The 20,443-nt window shown below is 31.6% G+C and overlaps 1 protein-coding gene across 5 annotated transcripts in view; it reads right to left on the bottom strand.

The window, feature by feature from the left end:
- The window catches only part of LOC148310433 (RUN and FYVE domain-containing protein 2-like), a 39,029-nt gene that overhangs the window by 15,518 nt on the left and 3,068 nt on the right, over positions 1 to 20,443 (bottom strand). For 3 of the 5 annotated variants that reach the window (XM_088258461.1, XM_088258460.1, XM_088258462.1), the window contains 7 exons: positions 18,454 to 18,563; positions 16,977 to 17,184; positions 15,021 to 15,193; positions 12,288 to 12,424; positions 10,160 to 10,224; positions 9,138 to 9,275; positions 6,972 to 7,112 (listed from right to left, as the gene is read on the bottom strand). In XM_088258461.1, coding sequence (XP_088114587.1) covers positions 6,972 to 7,112; positions 9,138 to 9,275; positions 10,160 to 10,224; positions 12,288 to 12,424; positions 15,021 to 15,193; positions 16,977 to 17,184; positions 18,454 to 18,563 — 972 coding nt within the window. Of the gene's footprint in view, positions 1 to 956; positions 2,317 to 6,971; positions 7,113 to 9,137; positions 9,276 to 10,159; positions 10,225 to 12,287; positions 12,425 to 15,020; positions 15,194 to 16,976; positions 17,185 to 18,453; positions 18,564 to 20,443 lie in introns of those variants that run through there. The other 2 variants (XM_088258463.1, XM_088258464.1) reach the window with 2 other exon arrangements.

Below are 20,443 nucleotides of genomic sequence, written 5' to 3'. Positions count from 1 at the left end.
CATTTTAAAATGTCCTCGTTCAAATAGTTTATGTACAAATCATAGTTTTTTTTATATATTAAAAAAAAAAAACAAATTAAGTAAGCAGCTTTTAAACAGCCACCATTTATTCGATTATAACAAAATGAATATTAAAAAAATTGTCAAAATATGCGCAAATCCCCGTACGATCATAGCCTTAGTTAAGAAATGCAATTTTTTAATATCACACTACAAATTCATTCCTAATATTTTTATAATTTCGTAGCATATAGCTAATTTTAATTCATGAATTCGAATCATGATTTATTAATTATTGCATAATATGTATTTTAAATATAAAAACAAAACCCTTGTTTAACACCACTTTTAAGATTATTAATGTAAACACGACTAGAACATCTGTTGTTCCCGAAACAAATTGTGTTTACATTAATAAACTCAAAAGTGATCATAAGTGTGTAATTTTAATATCAAAATCATTATGTTATTCCACAAAGTTAATGTGTATTATTATTTAGATTCATGACAAATGAATACTAATTAATTTGACTAGGAACCTTCTGCATAACAAGAGTTGTGTGAAGAACACAAAATATGAATAAAAATTCAATTGACTGTCACGCGACTTGAACGCGTGACATTTTTACATTCAGGTGACAAAATATACCAATGAGGTTTAATGACACTCTAAGTACTATTTTTATAATAATTATATAAAAGAAGTTTATTAATAAAATAAAGCCAACGCTTGGCTTCACATTATTATACTCTTATACTTAATAATAAAAATAAAATGACGTTATAAATTTCACATCTATCACAACACAAATCTAAAATAGTTTTAACACATTGTTTGCGGGTAACGCTTAAAAGCGTCTTTTATATACTGTTGGTAGAGAGCGGGAGACGCTTAAAAGCGTTCTATTTGCTTACTTTTGGTAGAGTTCAAGAGACCAAAAAACATTGTACAGTTGGGAATTGGGTTTGCAGTTACTTGTGATTAGTACACGACACTAATTAATATACTAATTAGCGTCGGGGTTGATGAAAAAACTGCCCGACAGAAATAAGTTGATGGTGCAATGTTGACCTTAAATATAAAATGAGAAATCAGTAATATCACTTTCATTTTTGACAATGATTCTAATCTTACGACTCTTATGAGCCAATCATTCTTACCCAGAACGATTTTAGTAGGCAAGCAGCCCACCAAGAAGTTTATTTTATAACAAAAATAATGACTAATAATAATAATATCTCTAACTAAAATGTATGATTTTGAGATAACATGTGCAGACACAGTTTACAAAGACATTGTTTGCGAGAAACGCTTGAAAGCGTCTTTTATATACTGTTGGCAGAGAGTGGGAGACGCTTAAAAGCATTATACACATTTACTTGCTTTTGGTAGGTACAAGACGCCAAAAAACATTTTACAGATGGGAATTACGTTTGCGGTCACTTACGATTAGTATACTGAGGGTCGGGTGGCAGACTGAGAGTAATTAGGATCGGGGTTGATGAAAAAAATGCCCCGCAACAATGTGTTAATACAGTAGAGTCTCGATTATCCGACGTAAACCGGCCGCGGCAAGGTCGGATAACACGGAAAATGATAAAAACGATGTTGAAAACGTGTTAGGTTTATTTGCACATGGAAAACTTTTCAAATATGTACATGTAACATAACTGAATGTAACGAACTGAAACATCAAAATGCACTTACGGCAAATAGGACTGAGGACTGTCGGCTAGCGCGCGAATATAATGCGTGCAGTCGGGGTAAAGAAAAGGAGCATTGCCCTGGTAGGTCGGACAACTCGGAAGGTCGGATAACCGAAGGTCGGATAACCGAAGGTCGGATAACCGAAGGTCGGATAACCGAAGGTCGGATAACTGATGGTCGGATAACCGAAGGTCGGATAACCGAAGGTCGGAAAACCAAGACTCTACTGTATGTGATTTCAAGTTTTACATGTCCGAGACGGCATTGCTAGGCCCGACGGGAGAAGAGGCTAGTTCTTCGACGCGTTTGGTCTTCATTTTAAACGGGGGTATCTCTTTCAGGTCCAGTTTCTTGTGGGGCGGTCCGTCGTCTTTCTTCTTGGCCTGGTCGCCGAGGAGGCTGAGGGAGCTCTTCCCGGGCACCTTGGCGTCCGAGGGCGACTTTAGGCTCTTCTCGCAAGATGGCGAGCGGGCGCTCTTCCCCTCGCCGTCTTGGTTGATCAAGTGATTGTACTTCTCCAGGTTATTGAGGATCTTGCCAATCTGTTCAGCCTTGCACTGTAGCCGAGACACCATCTCACCCTTTTGCGTGAGTTCCATTTCGCATTCCTTGGATGGGTTTAAAAATTTTGTAAGAAGATTCTAATCAAGTGTTTAAGATAAAAAATAAAAAATAAAAATAAATATATATATATATATATATATATATATATATATATATATATATATATATATATATATATATATATATATATAATATTGCTAAGATAATGAATTAAATACGATTAATTGAAAACATTCCTACAATTAATTCAACATACATAAAATTTAATATAAAATACACTACAGTTTTGAGAATATACAAAATATCAAATTAATTAAAAATGCATTATATATGGGGGTATTAGAAACAAACAGACAAACAAGGATTGTCCTCTCCTTATCATTCATCATTCACTTTGTGTAATACTACATAAAAACACTACTTCATGACTACCGATTTCAGAATAAGCATTCTATTATTATATTATTTTTTGACTTCTCATCAAAGTCAAAAAAGAATATGAAAATAACTCCTTTAATTAGAGATAATCCAGATTTTGTGAACAAGTATTTGGACACACTCAAAATGTTGTATAATTCTATTATTAGGTCAACTGTAGACTGATAATGGAATGGTTATTCCGAAATTGGTAGTTATGAAGTAGTGTTTTTAAGTGGTATTACACAATGTGAACGATGAATGATAAGGAGAGTGTTATATTACTATACCACAATGTTAACAATGCTTTTAATATACAAAAAAAGAATCATCTACCTAACCCATAGTTTCCCAAACTTTTTCGCCCTGGAGACCAGTTGTTACTTTTTTTTGTTTTCCGTAGACCCCCTGCGTGCCAAATATTTAATTTTCCTACACTTATTATAAACTTCAAATGTATTTTTGCCAGCTGATGCTATTTGCCTTGATATTTCAAACAATTCTGTGCAAAGTTTTTGGTACAAGTCTAGTAATACTGATGATTATCTGCCAAAAAGGGATCCGTAGTCGTAGATCCCTTGCAAGTCAAAATCAACCTTTGGGAGTCCATATGGACCGCATTGGGAAACTATGACCTAGCCTAAAAATAAGTCAATCATATCAAAATATAGTTTTATGTACTACTTTATTGTAATATTCTAATTTTGCAACTAACACCCTCCATATATCGTATGTCATTTGAAATTGGTGCACAAAGCTACAAATACAAAATAAATTATAAAATTGCCTAATAATTTTTGTATCAAATAATAAAATATTAAATATTTCTTTAAATACCATGTGTACATAATTATACATAATAAAGGCATACACAAGTTTAAAATTAAAATAAAATTAAAATTAAAAGTTTAAGCTTTATGTAGCGATACATAACATATGTAAATTAATCTCTGCAAAAAATATATACCATATAAGAAATAATTTTCTAAGAATAGAAGTGGTTAAGACTAAGAAAAACAGACTAAGCATTCAATAAAATATGTAGGTATACATAATACAATTTTAAAAGTCTTTATAACATAAGGCTGAGTTAAAGATAATTGAAAAGTTTAAAAAGGGTTCTTTGAAGTGGTATAGACATGTGGTATGAATGGATGACGAGAGAAGACTAAGAGACTATAATTGGTAAATTTGCATGGGAGAACAGAACGAGGACGGCCAAGAATGTACAATCAAATCAATTGGAATCTGAAATTAACCTAACATTATGTATATTTTTTTACATCACAAATTAGTTTGATTGAAATACCACTTTTAAAAATCTATCTTTCCAAAGTTATTCATTTATAATATGAAGAACTTTGAACGTAAAAATGAAAACTTAATTTTGTAACATATCATACCACTTGAATGCTTTAATTTATAGTTATAATGAATTAATTAACCAACCAAAAATCAATCATAACTAACATGCACAGAATTAAAATAATTATAATATTAAAGATTTTTGGGATTTTATTTGAATTCATTAAATAATAAAATCAAATAAAATGTCAATAATCTTAATTAAATTATTGTTTTTAGTACACCAATATTCTCTGATGATCCAGCTAAATAATAATAAAAATTGTAATATATGCATTCTATAAAAATACATTTTTGACTGAATACTGAAAAAAAATTGTTAATTATATGATACATTACAAAAGAAGCAAGATATGTATATATGTATGTAGGGTATACGGATATAAAGTAGACACCCTCCCTCCCAGTTATTGACACTACCGTAGAACGGGGCTACTTGAACTTTGATGTGTTACTTGAGCCCAGACCAAAAAAAAAATTATATCTGTATTTGGTCTACAATAATGAACGTATCGACATGATTCATTGTTTCCCTGACAGGTGACACTTATTGTCACGATACATTCATTATTGTAAACCAGATTTAAAGATTTATAAATACAGATTTATATCTCTTTTTTGTACTGGGCTCAAGTAACACATCAAAGTTCAATTAGCCCCGTTCTACGGTACTGATTTTATGTGTGATATCATCTGGTATCAGAGACACACTGAAATTTTGAATATCCTGTTTAAATACCATAAAGATACTGCCTTTATTTACAAATATGATTTTGTTTAAATAGTTCTGCTAGTTGACTTCATACAAATAAAACAGTTTTTTTAATAAAATAATAGATACAATATATTTAAGTTTGTTTTTTAACATATCGCTTACTCCTTTCAAGAACGTCATAAATCAAAAATCGTCAACTTTCAGTTGTGCATGTTTTCGGAATGCCCTTAAAATGTACTAAATCCCAGCAAAAGAGGCATATTTTTAACTTAATATTTACCCGCTACAGGGCAGAAAGTGTTGTTTTTGCATTTTGAAGAAAAAGTATAGTTTAATTATTTTTTTTAATTTACTCAATATTTTTCAAATGGAGAAAAAACTTCAGGTTTTACCAAAAAGATCTGTTGCATAGTAAAAAGTTCAATACGTGGCTTGATATTTATTTTTAATACATTGTATTATATTTTTAAACTTTAAAAACGTTCTCCTGAAAAATCAAGTTTTTTGATTTATGACGTTCTTGAAAGGAGTGAGCGACATGTTTCCATGCATTCAACATTATCAAACACCATACAATGAAGCTGGATGTCTCAAAACATGTGTCACAATGGTGATATTTATCGAGTACATTACCACAAAATGATTTACCTATTATAATTTATTTAAAAAGATTACCACAAAATGCTGAATCAATTAATGAAACTACAATTACCTTAAAATATATTTTTTTCAAAGCTATCATAGTCTAAAGCATGGGTCGGCAACCTGCGGCCCGCGAGACATCTTGGTGCGGCCCGCGAGATTCTCGCCGCAACGCACATGACGGACGACATTATACACAATCGAGTGAAAGGAAGCGAGAAAGGGAGCGAAGGGAATCTCATTGATTTTATTAAATACAACAAATGTCGTTAAAATATACACTTAGCGTTTTATTTTTAAAACTAAAATATTTGTACATAAATTTTGTATGTATACCTACTGCAAGTGTGGCCCGCACTGATCCCCATGAAAAATATTTGGCCCTTTTACAACAAAAGGTTGCCGACCCATGGTCTAAAGTATAGGCGTCATATTTTGTAGTAAACTTGACATGATCAAGCATACTTCAGTGAAAGTGATCAAGTCTCAGGTCAGAATAATCAGTAGGTATGTATGTGGAGATACATGCATGTAGAAGAGGCAAAGATTGTTTGCAAAGACCGATTAGGTGGCGTTCTATTCTCTTGGCATGATGGTTAGTTAGTTTATTTTGTAGTGTTATGCAAAATAGAGGGTCGACGAGATGTGGGCAGAAGACATATAGCTCACTCCTTTCAACAACGTCATATATCAAAAATTGTAAATTTTCAGTTGTGCATGTTTTCAGAATGCCCAGAAAATGTACTATATCCCAGCAAAAGCGGCATATTATTAACTTAATATTTACCCGCTACAGGGCCGAAAGTGTTGTTTTTGCATTTTGAAGAAAAGGTATTGTTTTTTTTTTTTTTTTAATATCCAAAAAAAAATTCAATTGGAGATAAAACATTCAGGTTTTACTAAAAAGATCTGTTGCACAGTAAAAAGTTCAATAAGTGACTTGAAATTTATTTTTAATACATTTCACTATATTTTTAAACTTTAAAAAAGATCTCTTGAAAAATCAAGTTTTTTAATATTGTATATGATGTTGTTGAAAGGAGTGAGCCATATCTCCTGGCTCTGGAATATATGAGATTGGATGGGGATCAGGACTGTTTAGAGCTGCCCAAGACAAGGACAATCCCTCGCAGCTGATAGTCAACATCAGGGGGACCTGACATGATACACACAGAACGGTGACTACATATATGCCTACTTTTCTGACCCTTATCTGCACCCAATGGTGCATAGGGCCCTGCATCGTATTGACGCAGTTTTATCTTGATTGTTACTCTCATAAATACAAGGTGATCACTCCTGTGCTTCAGGGACTAGTCCGGGGAAATATTAAATAAACATTAGAGTGTAATTTATTTTCATCCCCCCTGGGAATCGAACCCGGCACCTCCAGCACGGTAGCTAAACACGGTAACCATTACACCACGGAGGCCTACGGGTTTATGCCTACACACTATCATGATATGCTGAAGACATTATAAGTTATAGCAGATGTGGGATGATAGTATTGAATGCGGTGTGTGTGTGTGTGGGTGGTGGGTGCTGGTTATGAAATCTTACCTGCAATTTCTTGTACATCTCCAAGTTGATCAGTTTGATGTCATCAAGCTGTCTCCTCAGAGACACTATTGTGTCTTGTTTCTCGTGGATATCTTTCTCGAGAAGCTTCATAGCCACTTCCATCTCGGCTTTTAGGCACATCTAAACATTTTAAACATAACTAGTTTTAAACATAATAAAATAAAACTATTTTGTTTTTAATCCTTACTGGTCCAATGTTAAATCTCATTTGACATCCATTATTTCCTCTTAGGTCCCATGTCGGATGTAATTCCACATTTTTTTCATCATTAATATTATTTATTTTAATTCCAAGCTTACATTTTTGTCACTCGTATATATTACAACAGTATGTGGGGCAGAGGACAAAATACTCTTTTCCAATTGGAATGTAACTGTCTACCTAGATTATTTTTTTTAATTTTCGGGGACCGAAAAAGGGTTAATCACTTTTTATTGATACTTTTTTCCAACCGGTTTCGACAAAAACCTTGTCATCATCGGGGTTAAACATGTACTAAACCTTGGTGATGACCGAGTTCTTGTCGAAACCGGTTGGAGAAAAGTACCAATAAAAAGTGGTTAAAAACAGAGCAGTTTTATTTTATAAAGTTTATAAAATATGGCACAAAGTATCTGCGAAAAACATTCAAGAAAAATAACTTCTTTAACATCAATATTTTTCAATATCATAGGTGTATCAAATTGAGATGAAGATCTATTGTTTTTATACGAAAGAAGATGGAGCATCCCAGGGCTTACTAAGTGGTATTTGACCGGTTTTAAAAAATTCGCTGTCTGATACAATAAATAATAAAAACATTGCTAATATTTGTCGATAAAATTCTACTATTGCAGGTATGTGTCGCCTACTAAAAATCCGCCAGATCCATGTAAGTTGATTTTACAAAAAATTGTAAATTCTCCAGGTAACATTTATGTTACTAAGATTTTTCTATCTTTAGATAAAATATTATGATATAGAGAATTTTCCCATTTTTTTGGAATTTTTTTAAGTATTTAAATAAAAACACGAGACAGAAACCGATAATGACGTCATATTAATTTTTGACCTATCCCGCTCTGTGATTGGCCGATATGGGTCAGAAGGCAAATTCCATGAATATAGCGGAATTTTAAATACAACGCTGTTTTTAAGTATTTTTTAGCAAGGTTTTCAAGTAAATAAATATTTTCAAGAATTAAACCCACAATTAACATTCCGATATAGTGTTTATTTTAAAATCTCATAAAATTGGATCTGGCGGATTTTGAAAGTTGGCGACACATATGTATTTGGTGCAAAGTCTTGATATAAATCAAAATAAAAATAAAATAAAACACTTGTATAAGACAACTTTTGAGTTTATTAATGTAAACACAATTAATTTGAGAACTGTAGATGTTCTCATAAACTCAAAAAATTGGTCTTATAAATATATTTTATTCATCATATTATTATGATGGAATAGTATGATTGATACAGTGAAACCTCTATCTATCGTTCCTCGAATAATCATTTTCCCGGATGAGTCGTTTATTTCTTCAATCCCGACTTAACTTCATACTAAACTAAACCGCATAGATCGTTTCTCTATCACCATTTACCGCATTTATCATTCGAATTAAGCTGCATATTTGATACATTTTGTCTGTTTTTTTACATTATTTCCAATTTTCTTACATTAAACGGCAACGTATGGGATAGAAACTATCGATAGCAGGTGAGGTCGATATTGATGAAAAGGAGCCGCTGCCTGTACCTGCATTTCCAGAAGCGAGCACACTCTTTGAAAGAAAACTTTCTACAACGCACATTCAATAACCGATGCTGAAAAAAATACTATTTGCAAAGCCTAAAATAAACTATTGACTTGCGAAAATAAAACAGTTAAAAAAAAAGTATTTTTTTTAAATTCTATTCAGGTTTGTATTTTTTTTAAATATTTTTTTTTGCATCTGAAACATGTATTCTTCTTAGAATTTTAGCCTACGAATGGTTATGCAGATTGGGAGGACGGGATCTTTACTCGTTCGTATCTATTTGAGTATTGACCTCTTAATCCCGCATTCATTGTTTTCCCGCAGTCCCTTTAAAAACGATAGATAGAGGTTTCACTGTATATAAATCATAATGTCAATTAATTATTAATAAATAATTTTTACCTGTAGTTCCATTTCCTTTTGAATTTCTTGTCTTTTGCTTCTCTCTTCTTCTACCACCTTCATCAATTCACTATCTGTCTCTTTCTCCTTATTCTTATCTTTTTCACTCCCGTTCAAACTTTTATTGCTCGCTTTTTCCTGCAAAAATAATACAAAGAAATAAAAATATTGAAGTAAAAAAATATTTAAAGATTGTAATACAAAATGTCGAGGATTATGTATGTAGACTCAAACTATGTAGGTGAGTGGTATGTTTGCTTCGGTATTATGTTTTTTTTTTTAATATAAGTTTTTTTTCACTTTAATTAAAATAAAAACCTATCAGTGAAAGCTTAACTGACAGTACACAACGGAGTCCTGGTTCCAAAACGTATGGAATTGAAGCATGGAGTTGGAAATGGAAGGATGAAAACAAACTGAAGGCAGTCGAAATGCAATAATAATAATAAATAATAAAATTGGATAACTTATACAGCGCCATTTTTGTAAAATAATACTTCAAGGGCGCTTCAATCTCTCGGGTGAATGTGCGATAAAATTATGTACTATAGATGTTCGAATGATGATGTAAGGAAAAAATGTAAGGCTGAAATGAGCATTATCCAGCAAATTAACAGAGGAGTGTTGAGATGGTTTGGCCAGTGAATTAAATGAGTGAAGGAAGAACAGTAAAACAAATTTATGAGGCAAATATTGTTGGAGACAGAAGTAGAGAAAGACCGATGAAAACTCAGAATGATCAAGTATCTCAAATACTTGGAATAATCAATAAATAAAGTGGAATAATCAGTAGGCATGATTGAGAAGATGAATGAATATGGAAAAGGCAGATATTTGTAATGACAGATAGGTGTGGCATTCTTTTATCTTTGTCTACGCCTTCGGGGAAGCGGCGAAATTGTTAGAAAGTTAGTTAGTCAATATTGCATCAATTTGATACAGTGTGCTATGCACCATTGGGCGCAGATAATAGTCAGTATTTTTATTATAGTAGTAGAATTATACTACACATATTAACGAACCTCTTCTTCCGTTGAATATATTTCGGTGATCCTTAATCTGTTGTCACGATGATGCAAGTCCTGACCTAAACAGAATTAGAATATGTATTTTTTTTAATATAGAAATATACACATGTATACATAAGTCTTCTTCTTCTTTCTAACCCTTATCATCATATAAATGCAGTGTTATCTTGATCATTAACACGCGAAGGAAAGGTGATCAGCCCTCCGCCTCAGGGACCAGTCCAGGGTAATATTAAATAAATATTTAGGTGAAAAAATCACTTATATTTATTTCACCCCCCCTGGAAATCGAACCTGAGATCTCCAGAACGGTAGCCGAGCGTGCTGACCATTGCACTATGGAGGCGGACAAATTTATAACATGTCGAATTGAATCTCCAATCAGTTTTCCATGATGCACCACGATTATCTAAATCACCAGAACACCTAAGTATTCACACATTTCAGAACACGCAAGAGAACGTTTTCGATTGCATTGTTGTTTGATCAAAAGTATTGTGAAATCAAACATGTGAATACGTTGAGATAGGTACCGCGTTGTCGGATGGAACTTTATTTGGGGTAAATGTTTTTAAATTGTATTTTAATTTTGAATGACTCATTTCAGTCTTTTCCGCTAGTTAAAATGTAAAAATTCAATTTGAAGCGGGGTTTACTGTATTCTCTTTAACGAAACTGAGTCATAGCAAAGCGCGAACGGGTACAGCTAGTGCTAAATAATATGAAAAAATACAAAATGTTCTGAAAAGGTGAATCAACTGTATGTAAATTATGAAATGTATCATTTTGCATTAGTTAAGTATGTACATACAAACCATAGTTTTAATACAGAATAATAAATATAAAAATATTTTGTTACTTCATTCCAATACATATTGTTAAAAAAAAAATTACAAAAAGTGCACTTGAAACTTTTAGTCACAGGTATAAAAAGATAACTAGACGTTTAAGAAAAAAAACTTTGACAATGCTCAAGGAAGTCTATTGCTCACTTTGCTTGAATGACTATAAAATAAAGAATATAAAAAAAAATTAAAAAAAATATTGAGAAACCAATCACTTCAAGATTACTCAACGTAAGAAAATTGTATAAATTTTAATAAAAAAAATGCATATGGAGAATGTTTAAGAATAAAGAGTTTTGGTGACATTGCAAATGCTATTGTAACTTATAACATACATGAGAATACAAATACATAATTAAAATAATAATTTTGGATAATTTTACAAAGCGCAATTATCATAAATACTACTTCAAGGGCGCTTCACTGTGATTTAGTTCGAGAAAAGGAGATTGTGGAAATTGTTTAGCAAACAAATGCATTTTTATTTTTTCTCTAAAGATTATCTCATACTGTTTCTAACTATGTACTAGTGAAAGAGCATTCCACGCCATCCAATATCAGGGGCGTGCATTCCGTGTAGGCAGAAAAGCATTGCCTATCCTAACTTACCCACGTGACATATAAAAACGCAACCAGTACCTACCCTACTTTCTTACTAAGTAGTACCTAGCTTACCTTACTACCTACCTCTACTCCAGGGGTCGGCAACCTCTTGGACCAAAAGAGCCAAATGTGAGTAGCAAAACGATTTGGAAATTTTTGGGGAGACAATTTTTAATTTACAATAATTTAACTTTTAAATTTATTAAAAGTTCAAAGTAACTTTCACATATGTTTCAGGTAATAGATTTTTAATCAGAGATACATTTTGAGCAGATTTAAACGTCTATCATAGATGTATAAATCAGCACAAAAAAAATTGACAACGCCTTTTTCTATTTAAGAATAAAACGTTTTTTTTGTAAGTATCTCTGTTACTCAAAAATTATTGAAAGGTACCTTTTAGCATTCAATGATTTATTTATTTTATTATGCATTTTGAATTTATTAAGCAAAGAAGACAGAATAAAACTAAAGTACACTTAGTACAAAAGTCCTAATTTCTTTCAGGCAAAGAATAATAAAGAAATAAAAATAAAAATTGTAAAAAATGTCATTTTGAATTTAATAAAGAAAGAGCCACATGCGGCTCGCAAGCTACTAGTTGCCGGCCCCTGGCCTACCCTAATTAATTATCTGCGCATGCCACTGTCCAATATATACATGTTTTTACTCACCCAAGGCATGCTTCAGCTGATTATTCTCCTCGCATAACTGTAGCATGTTGTTTTTGGCAATCGCAAGATCTTCCTTCATCAGAGCATTTGTCGTGGTCAAGGCTTCCACCTTTGTTTGGAGATTGGTCACGGTAGCGCTGGAGAATCGAAAATTAAATCGAGACATGTTCGTGAAAACTGAACAAAAAGACTCAAACTTCAAGACACTGAACGTTAACTCCGCATGTTTCCACAACAACAAAAAACAAAACAAAAAATAAATATTATTAAATTAAATTTACAACACAATGGACCATTAACTGTAAATTTGTTTTGACAATCCGAGGCTAAACAAAACAAATCAATTGGAAACAGTACTTGACTCGAAGACGTTTCACAATAGACTGTCAAACACAATTACATTTATCTTTGGATTGTGACTCATAAAATGAATATTCTACAAATAAATACTGGTGAAGAGCATCGTGGGAAGATGATGTAATATTATTTGCACTGTGGTTTCCTAGAAGGTCGATGGTACCTACACAAAATAATATAATTTGACAGGTGATAACACCGCAATCTCAGATTTAAATGGTTAGTAATACATACATTGCACAAGTGAATCAGTAATGAATAGCTTTATGTGTGTGTTAATATGAGCAAATGTTTACTTTATATGAAGTATTGTTTGATCATCTAAATGTGTTAATGAACACCTCAAAATTTTAATACTGGGTTCATTGAATAATAACAAAGTAATAGTTATAATAATAATCACAAATTGACATTTTACACTTGCATAAATTGTATAATTTTAATATAGTTTTCAATACATATTTATAAAAAGTATGTATAATTTTGGAGTTACATTTTTACTTAATATTTCATTAAAAAGGTTGGTCTTTTTAACCTTTTGATGAAAAACTAAATTTCTCGAAATATATTAAAGTATAAAATATGAGTTTTTGTGTGTTAAGTTAATGAACTGCTCTTATAATTTATAATGATGCTACCTTCAGATGAGTCAGACAAGTCTCTTAAAGTATGTGGATTGTGTATGTAATATCGCTCACTCCTTTCAAGAACGTCATAAATCAAAAATCGTCAATATTCAGTTGTGCATGTTTGTGGAATGCCCAGAAAATGTACTATATCCCAGCAAAAGAGGCATATTTTTAACTTAAAATTTACCCTCTGCAGGGTAGAAAGTATTGTTTTTGCATTTTGAGAAAAAGGTATTGTTTAATTATTTTTTTAAATATACTAAATATTTTTCAAATGCAGAAAAAATCTTCAGGTTTTACCTAAAAAGATTTGTTGCACAGTAAAAAGTTCAATAAGTGGCTTGATATATATTTTTAATACATTGTATTATATTTTTAAACTTTAAAAACGTTCTACTGAAAAATCAAGTTTTTTGATTTATGACGTTCTTGAAAGGAGTGAGCGATATGTTACCTAAATTCTTTTTTCAGTTATTTTTTTTACAAATAAAAACTAAAATAATTAAAATGCTTATCTGCATCCTTTACAGGACACGGATGTCACTCTTAAAATATTAAATAATGGAAAAAGCAAATCGTAGTAATACGGTGTTTTCCCTCAATCTGATTGTAAAATTGATAAAATTATTTGAACAACTTATAGATAATATAAGAATGCACGTTTCTTATCTATTATTTTCTCAGAATTTTAATAAAAAACAATATTTAAAGTAACCGAAAAACAAAGTGTAAATTAAATTAAAAACAAATAGATTGACACTATTTTGAGTATGTAAACAAATGTTGAATTCGCTCTGTTTCAGGGTTATTCATGTGAAGAATTTTATCAATATTTCAAAATAAATGAAGAAGTCAATTGAGGTAGGAATATGAAAATCTGAACATTATAGGGCTTAAAACCTGCCATTGGCTGGTTTTTTTGGTCACTTTGTATACTGTGTAACCATCACCATTCTACCCATGATTGAAAGCCACATTACTCAATTTCGAAAAGTTGCATACATGTATGCTTTAATTGAAAAAATCAATTGCATTTCTTAAAGTAAAACATTGTCTGCAACATTTATGGTAAAAATAATAATTTAGCAGAAATGTATGTAAGGTGTTTTCTTAAATCATTTTACTGTATCAAGATTTTATCAGATATCATATTTAAAATTTGATACAAATAAACTGAAGAAATAAGAAATCATAGTAACAAAGATAATTTTACTATCTGTTATAAAAAAAGATAATTTGAAAAAAAACTATTCTGACTAAACATTTTTCAAATATGTATAAAAAAAGTTTAAAATAAAATAAAAAAACAACTGCTCCTATTCCAAAAATCAGGTACAAAACTTTTCAAAAAATTATATGTACAATGGCCTAAGGTTCGCCTTTCTTTTAACACCTCCAATTTCCAGAGTCTTGCCTTCACGAAAATGACAAAGATGACGATTTTATATTGTTGTATAACTATCAGTTGTAAATGCATGTCCTTTTTTTTAAGAGAAATATTTGTGTTTTTATTATTTACACTTATTATTTCATACTATTTCTGTGAGCCTAAGCAACTCATTGTTAGAAATAGGTATCAAATTTTGGTAAAGTGGGTTCGAACTGAGAAACTCTGACTTAAGAGTACGCGACACTAACCACGGGACCACAACGCGACACAAACCCGTCTTGCCTTCACGAAAATATTTGATGATGATTTTCAATTGTTGTATGCCTATCAGTAGCAACAATTTAGTAATAGACTCACTTGAGATGCCTGTTGAGCTCTTCGATGTAGTTCTTTTGATCGAGGACTGCGGCTATCTGCATGCGATGGGGCCCGGGTTGCTGCTGCGGCTGGGCTGGCTCCGAATCCCCATTGGAGCCCCGCAAGTACAGGGAGAAGTCTATCACTCCCTGCTGACTGTCCAGGTCTTCCTCCTAGGAACAAAAAAGAGAAAACAACTTTATATTTTTCAAAAGATACATATATATACAAGAGGGTTGAATGGGAAGTCTATAATTTCTTCTTTTTGTTTTTTTTATGGCTTTTCACACTTCTAGAGTGTTCTAGCCAGTGTCGAGTTATTTTTTATTTACACTTTTTACATTTGAATTTAAAGTATTCCTTATTTTTTTTTTACAAAAATGTTAATATAATCAATATAAGTATATAACCACTCACTGTGAGTGGTTATATATTAATATTATTAATATTTTTGTAAAAAAAAATAAGTAAAAATGACTAACCACAAAGTAAATGCTTTAAATATTAATATAATATTGAGAAAATTAAAGTATTCCTTTTAGTAGGGTTAGTTTTATTAGTAATGTAAGTTTGATTAGTGAGTTATTTTACATCCATCATACACCTTTACAAATTGATACAATTCTTGTTCTTCAAACCCTTATCCGCACCCCAATGGTGCACAGGGTACTGTTTATATAAACGCAGTGTTATCTTGATCGTTAACACGTGAAGGAAAGGTGATCAGCCCTTCGCTTCAGGTACCAGTCCAGGGTAATATTGAAAAAATATTACAGTGAAAAAATCACTTATTTAACCTCACCTGGGAATCGAACCCGGGACCTCCGGTACGGTAGGCGAGCTCACTGACCATTACACTACGGGGACGGATAAATTGATACAATTAACTTAAAGAAAATTACAAATTATTTTGTAAGGTAAGTTTTTTAGGGGAGGTTAATAAGGTTGAGATATTAGTGGGAAATGGGATATTAATGCTGGTGAGGTCTGAAAGGAAGCTCGGGTAGCCGTCATTTAACGGGCACCCAACAAACATGTGATCCAGAAATGGGTATTCAGTAATCATCCTCAGTATCTCAAAAAAAATACAACGACTAATGGTTTAAACTGTCACTAAGAAAGTAGAATCTCAATGAAGCTTGCCTCTAACGAGTCATCAAGTTCAGACAACCTCTGCTGCTGACTTTCAAATTAGCTTGTTATGTTCATGGTTAAGTAACTTGTGAAACTATGCACAACACATATTATAGATTAACACACTAAGGACGGGAAAGGTAATTCTACCCATTCGGTCGATTTATGCTTAAGGACGGGAAGGGTATTTTTACTTTCTGCGCCAGCCTCATTTCAAAGGCAAAAAATAACAAATTATCCAATGTTTTAATATGAATATTGTATACCAATCTTAAGGTCTTAACTATATGTACATAATTATCAAATCCCGTCGCCAACGGTCTGCAGGCATAAAAAATACCTGCTCGAAATGTGTCAACCTGTTAACCGGGCGGTCCGCTGTCCAATTACGCAACTTGTAACGGACGCGAACACTGATTCACTCCGTGTCTTAAATTCATGTCGAGACATGTATGGATGACTAATACTTTTGTTGTTCGAAAAATATATGTTCATAAATATAATTTTTTTTTTTTTTAAAAAAAGAGAAATATTTGTGTTTATATTATTTACACAAATATTTCAATTTCATACTATTTCTGTGAGCCTAAGCGGCTCATTATTAGAAATAGGTATCAAATTGTGGTAAAGTGGATTCGCACCGAGAAACTCTGGCTTAAGAGTCAGCGACACTAACCACGGGACCACAACCCAAAACTATATTAACTATATAATAAACATATATTTCAAGGACGTATTCATATGTCCTACATGTACCCGATATTGTTTACGTTTGACATATTTATGCGTCCCGCCCGGTTAACAGGTTAATATAATAGTTACCTTGACACATAGGTTACAGTCGATAACGTTCAGACCGAGAAGCAGCCCCATGATGACAACAGCCTCGTCGCTCAACACGAGAGCGTGGGGCTCGAAGTACTCGTCCAGGGCTTGCTCACGATGCTCCAGCAGGACGCGCAGATAGTCCGCCAGCTTCTTCTGCATCAGGGCCAGTCGGAGCCACGCCCGGGCTCTGCCCATCGCCGTCCTAAGAGAATACCTCAAAATTAACACATGATATACATATTTGAAATGGCGCAATCGGCGTGTGTCTCTAGCTATTCCATAACTTTTTCTTTGTGTGCCTTATTAGGTCCCCCCAACGTTGGCGATCACTCTGCCAAAACATCCGAGTCCGGAACAACTCTTCCACCTCTCTCACCCCGGTCCAGTAAAGCCACGATGCTTGCTTTCTGCCAAGTCCTCGGTATCCTCCTATTTTTCCCATCATTAAAATTTGCAGAATGTAATATTTCTCTGCACGAAATACACGACCCAGATACAAAATAAGAAAAATCCATAACTGCATGGTATATAGATTAAACTCTTCATTTACAAAGTTGATACATTCCACGTGATAACATGTAAAAAAGTATACTAAAATCAAAAATTCCGCCTCCGTAGCGTAATAGTCAACTACCGAACTGGAGGTCTCGGGTTCGATTCCCACGGTGGGGTCAAATAAATATAAGTGATTTTTTCACTCTAATATTTATTCAATACTACCCTGGACTGGTACCTGAAGCGGAGGGCTGATCACATTTCCTTCATGTGTTAACGATCCAGATAACACTGCGTTTATATGATAATTAACACTTTTCCGTCTAAAATTAAAAATTTCAGAGATATTTCATTATAATTCTTATGTATAAAGTATTTATAACTGTTTAATTTTTTTTTACAAAACTGTTAATAATATTAGTACATAACCACTCACCGAGATTTTAATGTCTTCCGGTTTCGAGATGTACCCGTCTCTTCGTCAGGACAATCACTACCACAGCATGCAAACAATACTATCCTTCACTACCATAGCACTATTTACACACTGAAAACTACACAAAATGTTTAACACATTAATGTTTAACACGTGTGTTAAACATTTTGTGTAGTTTTAAGTGTGTAAATAGTGCTATGATAGTGAAGGGTAGTGTTGTTTGCATGCTGTGGTAGTGATTGTCCTGACGTTTCTGGGAAATATTGTATATTATGCCAACCAAGGTAGAGTATGCTTAGATCTTGGGAATGATTTGTGTCTCAATTCCGATCTTCATATCCACGCATGGTGTCCCCAGGTAATTGTTGTTGAATAATGCAATACTGCTTTAAAAATTAATAATATTGAGAATATTTATAACTCTATTTAAATTAAATATTTTTCGGAGGTTCTTAACCTATGTACCGTTTATTCAGGGCCACATGTTATCTTGCTCTGGTTAATAATATCCTTCTAGTAATAAAAAAACCAATATTTTACCTGACAGTCGGCAAGTCTCGAACACTTGCCGTTATGTCTTGTGCTTCCGGAGCAAACTTCTCCACCATCTGCAGAATGTCCCAAAGCTCTTTCTTCGGCCCCAATAGACCCTGAACAACCGAAAACCATATTTAATAAAAAAATACGCTATTTTATTCAAATTTCAACACAGACAAAGAATGTAGAATTAATTTATTCATTGTAACTGCAGACAGTTGGTAGAATTCCATATTGAATTGTTGGGTAATATGATAATATGATACAATAAACCTTGATTGTAAGTCCCTCTCCAAGCACAAGAGCTCAGTCTCTTGTTTGGAGAGGCACAGCGAAACTAAAATTATAAGTTTGCCATATGTTTAAATGTAAAAATATTGTATAATATTTTTTTTAATAAATACTACTACTACTACTAATCACGCTGTTTTCCGCAGGGGTAGGCAGAAAGGATGGAACGCCACACTCTTCTGTCCTAACATACACTCCTCGCCTCCTTCACATCCATACATCTAGTCATACATGCCCTCCGATTTCGCAGACTTTTGACACCACCAGATTTTAGGTTCTGATTGATCTGATCGCGCTCGTTTTCGGTCGTCCTCGTTCTGTTTTCCCGCTCACATTCGCCACATATATTTTCTTAGTCATTCTCTCGCTATCCATTCGCTCCACATGCCCATACCACGGCTGTCCAAACTTAAAACACAGTAAGGGACAATTTTTTGTAGTACGTTTTTTTTATAATTTTCGGACTAAGTAGAATCTACTTAGTCCAAAAATGCAAAAAAAAACGTACTACAAAAAAATATCCCTTACTGTGTTTTGAGTTTGGACAGCCGACCACCGTAAAGAACTCTTCCTAATCTTTTCAATTATTCCTTGTTGAGCATTACATTCCTTTCTTATATCTTTGTTTTAATTCTGTAATACAATGATTTTCCTCAACTCAAGGACGCCGAAGGACATCATGGCTGAAAAACCTACGACAATGGTTTGGCAGAAGCACCAAATCTCTGTTCCGAGCTGCAGCATGAAAATTGAAGATAGCCATGATGATCGTCGATCTTCGTTACAAGTGGCACAGAAAGAAGAATAAGAAGAATGATTTTCCACACATCGTCTGAGGGAGCGCATTTCAACAGCGTTCACTCATAAAAATATTTATTATTTAAATAAATAAAATAAAAATTATAAATAAATATATATATATATATATATATATATATTATATATATATATATATATATATATATATATATATATATATATATATATATATATATATATATATATATATATATATATATATATATATATATATATATATATATATATATATATATATATATATATATATATATATATATATATATATTATATATATATATATATATATATATATATTATATATATATATATATATATATATATATATTATATATATATATATATATATATATATATATATATATATATATATATATATATATATATATATATATATATATATATATATATATATATATATATATATATATATATATATATATATATATATATATATATATTATATATATATATATATATATATATATATATATATATATATATATATATATATATATATATATATATATATATATATATATATATATATATATATATATATATATATATATATATATATAAATATAATAATATATATATATATAATAATATATATATATATAAATATATATATATATATATATATATATATATATATATATATATATATATATATATATATATATATATATATATATATATATATATATATATATATATATATATATATATATATATATATATATATATATATATATATATATATATATATATATATATATATATATATATATATATAAATATATATATATATATATATATATATATATATATATATATTTATATATATATATATATATATATATATATATATATATATATA

The sequence above is a fragment of the Brachycentrus maculatus genome, unplaced genomic scaffold (assembly GCF_059751285.1).
Source record: "Brachycentrus maculatus isolate JH-2025_06_01 unplaced genomic scaffold, ASM5975128v1 h1tg000096l, whole genome shotgun sequence".
NCBI lineage: Eukaryota > Metazoa > Arthropoda > Insecta > Trichoptera > Brachycentridae > Brachycentrus > Brachycentrus maculatus.
Note: the sequence above shows the minus strand (reverse complement) of the source record. Positions and strands in the feature narration are given on the sequence as shown.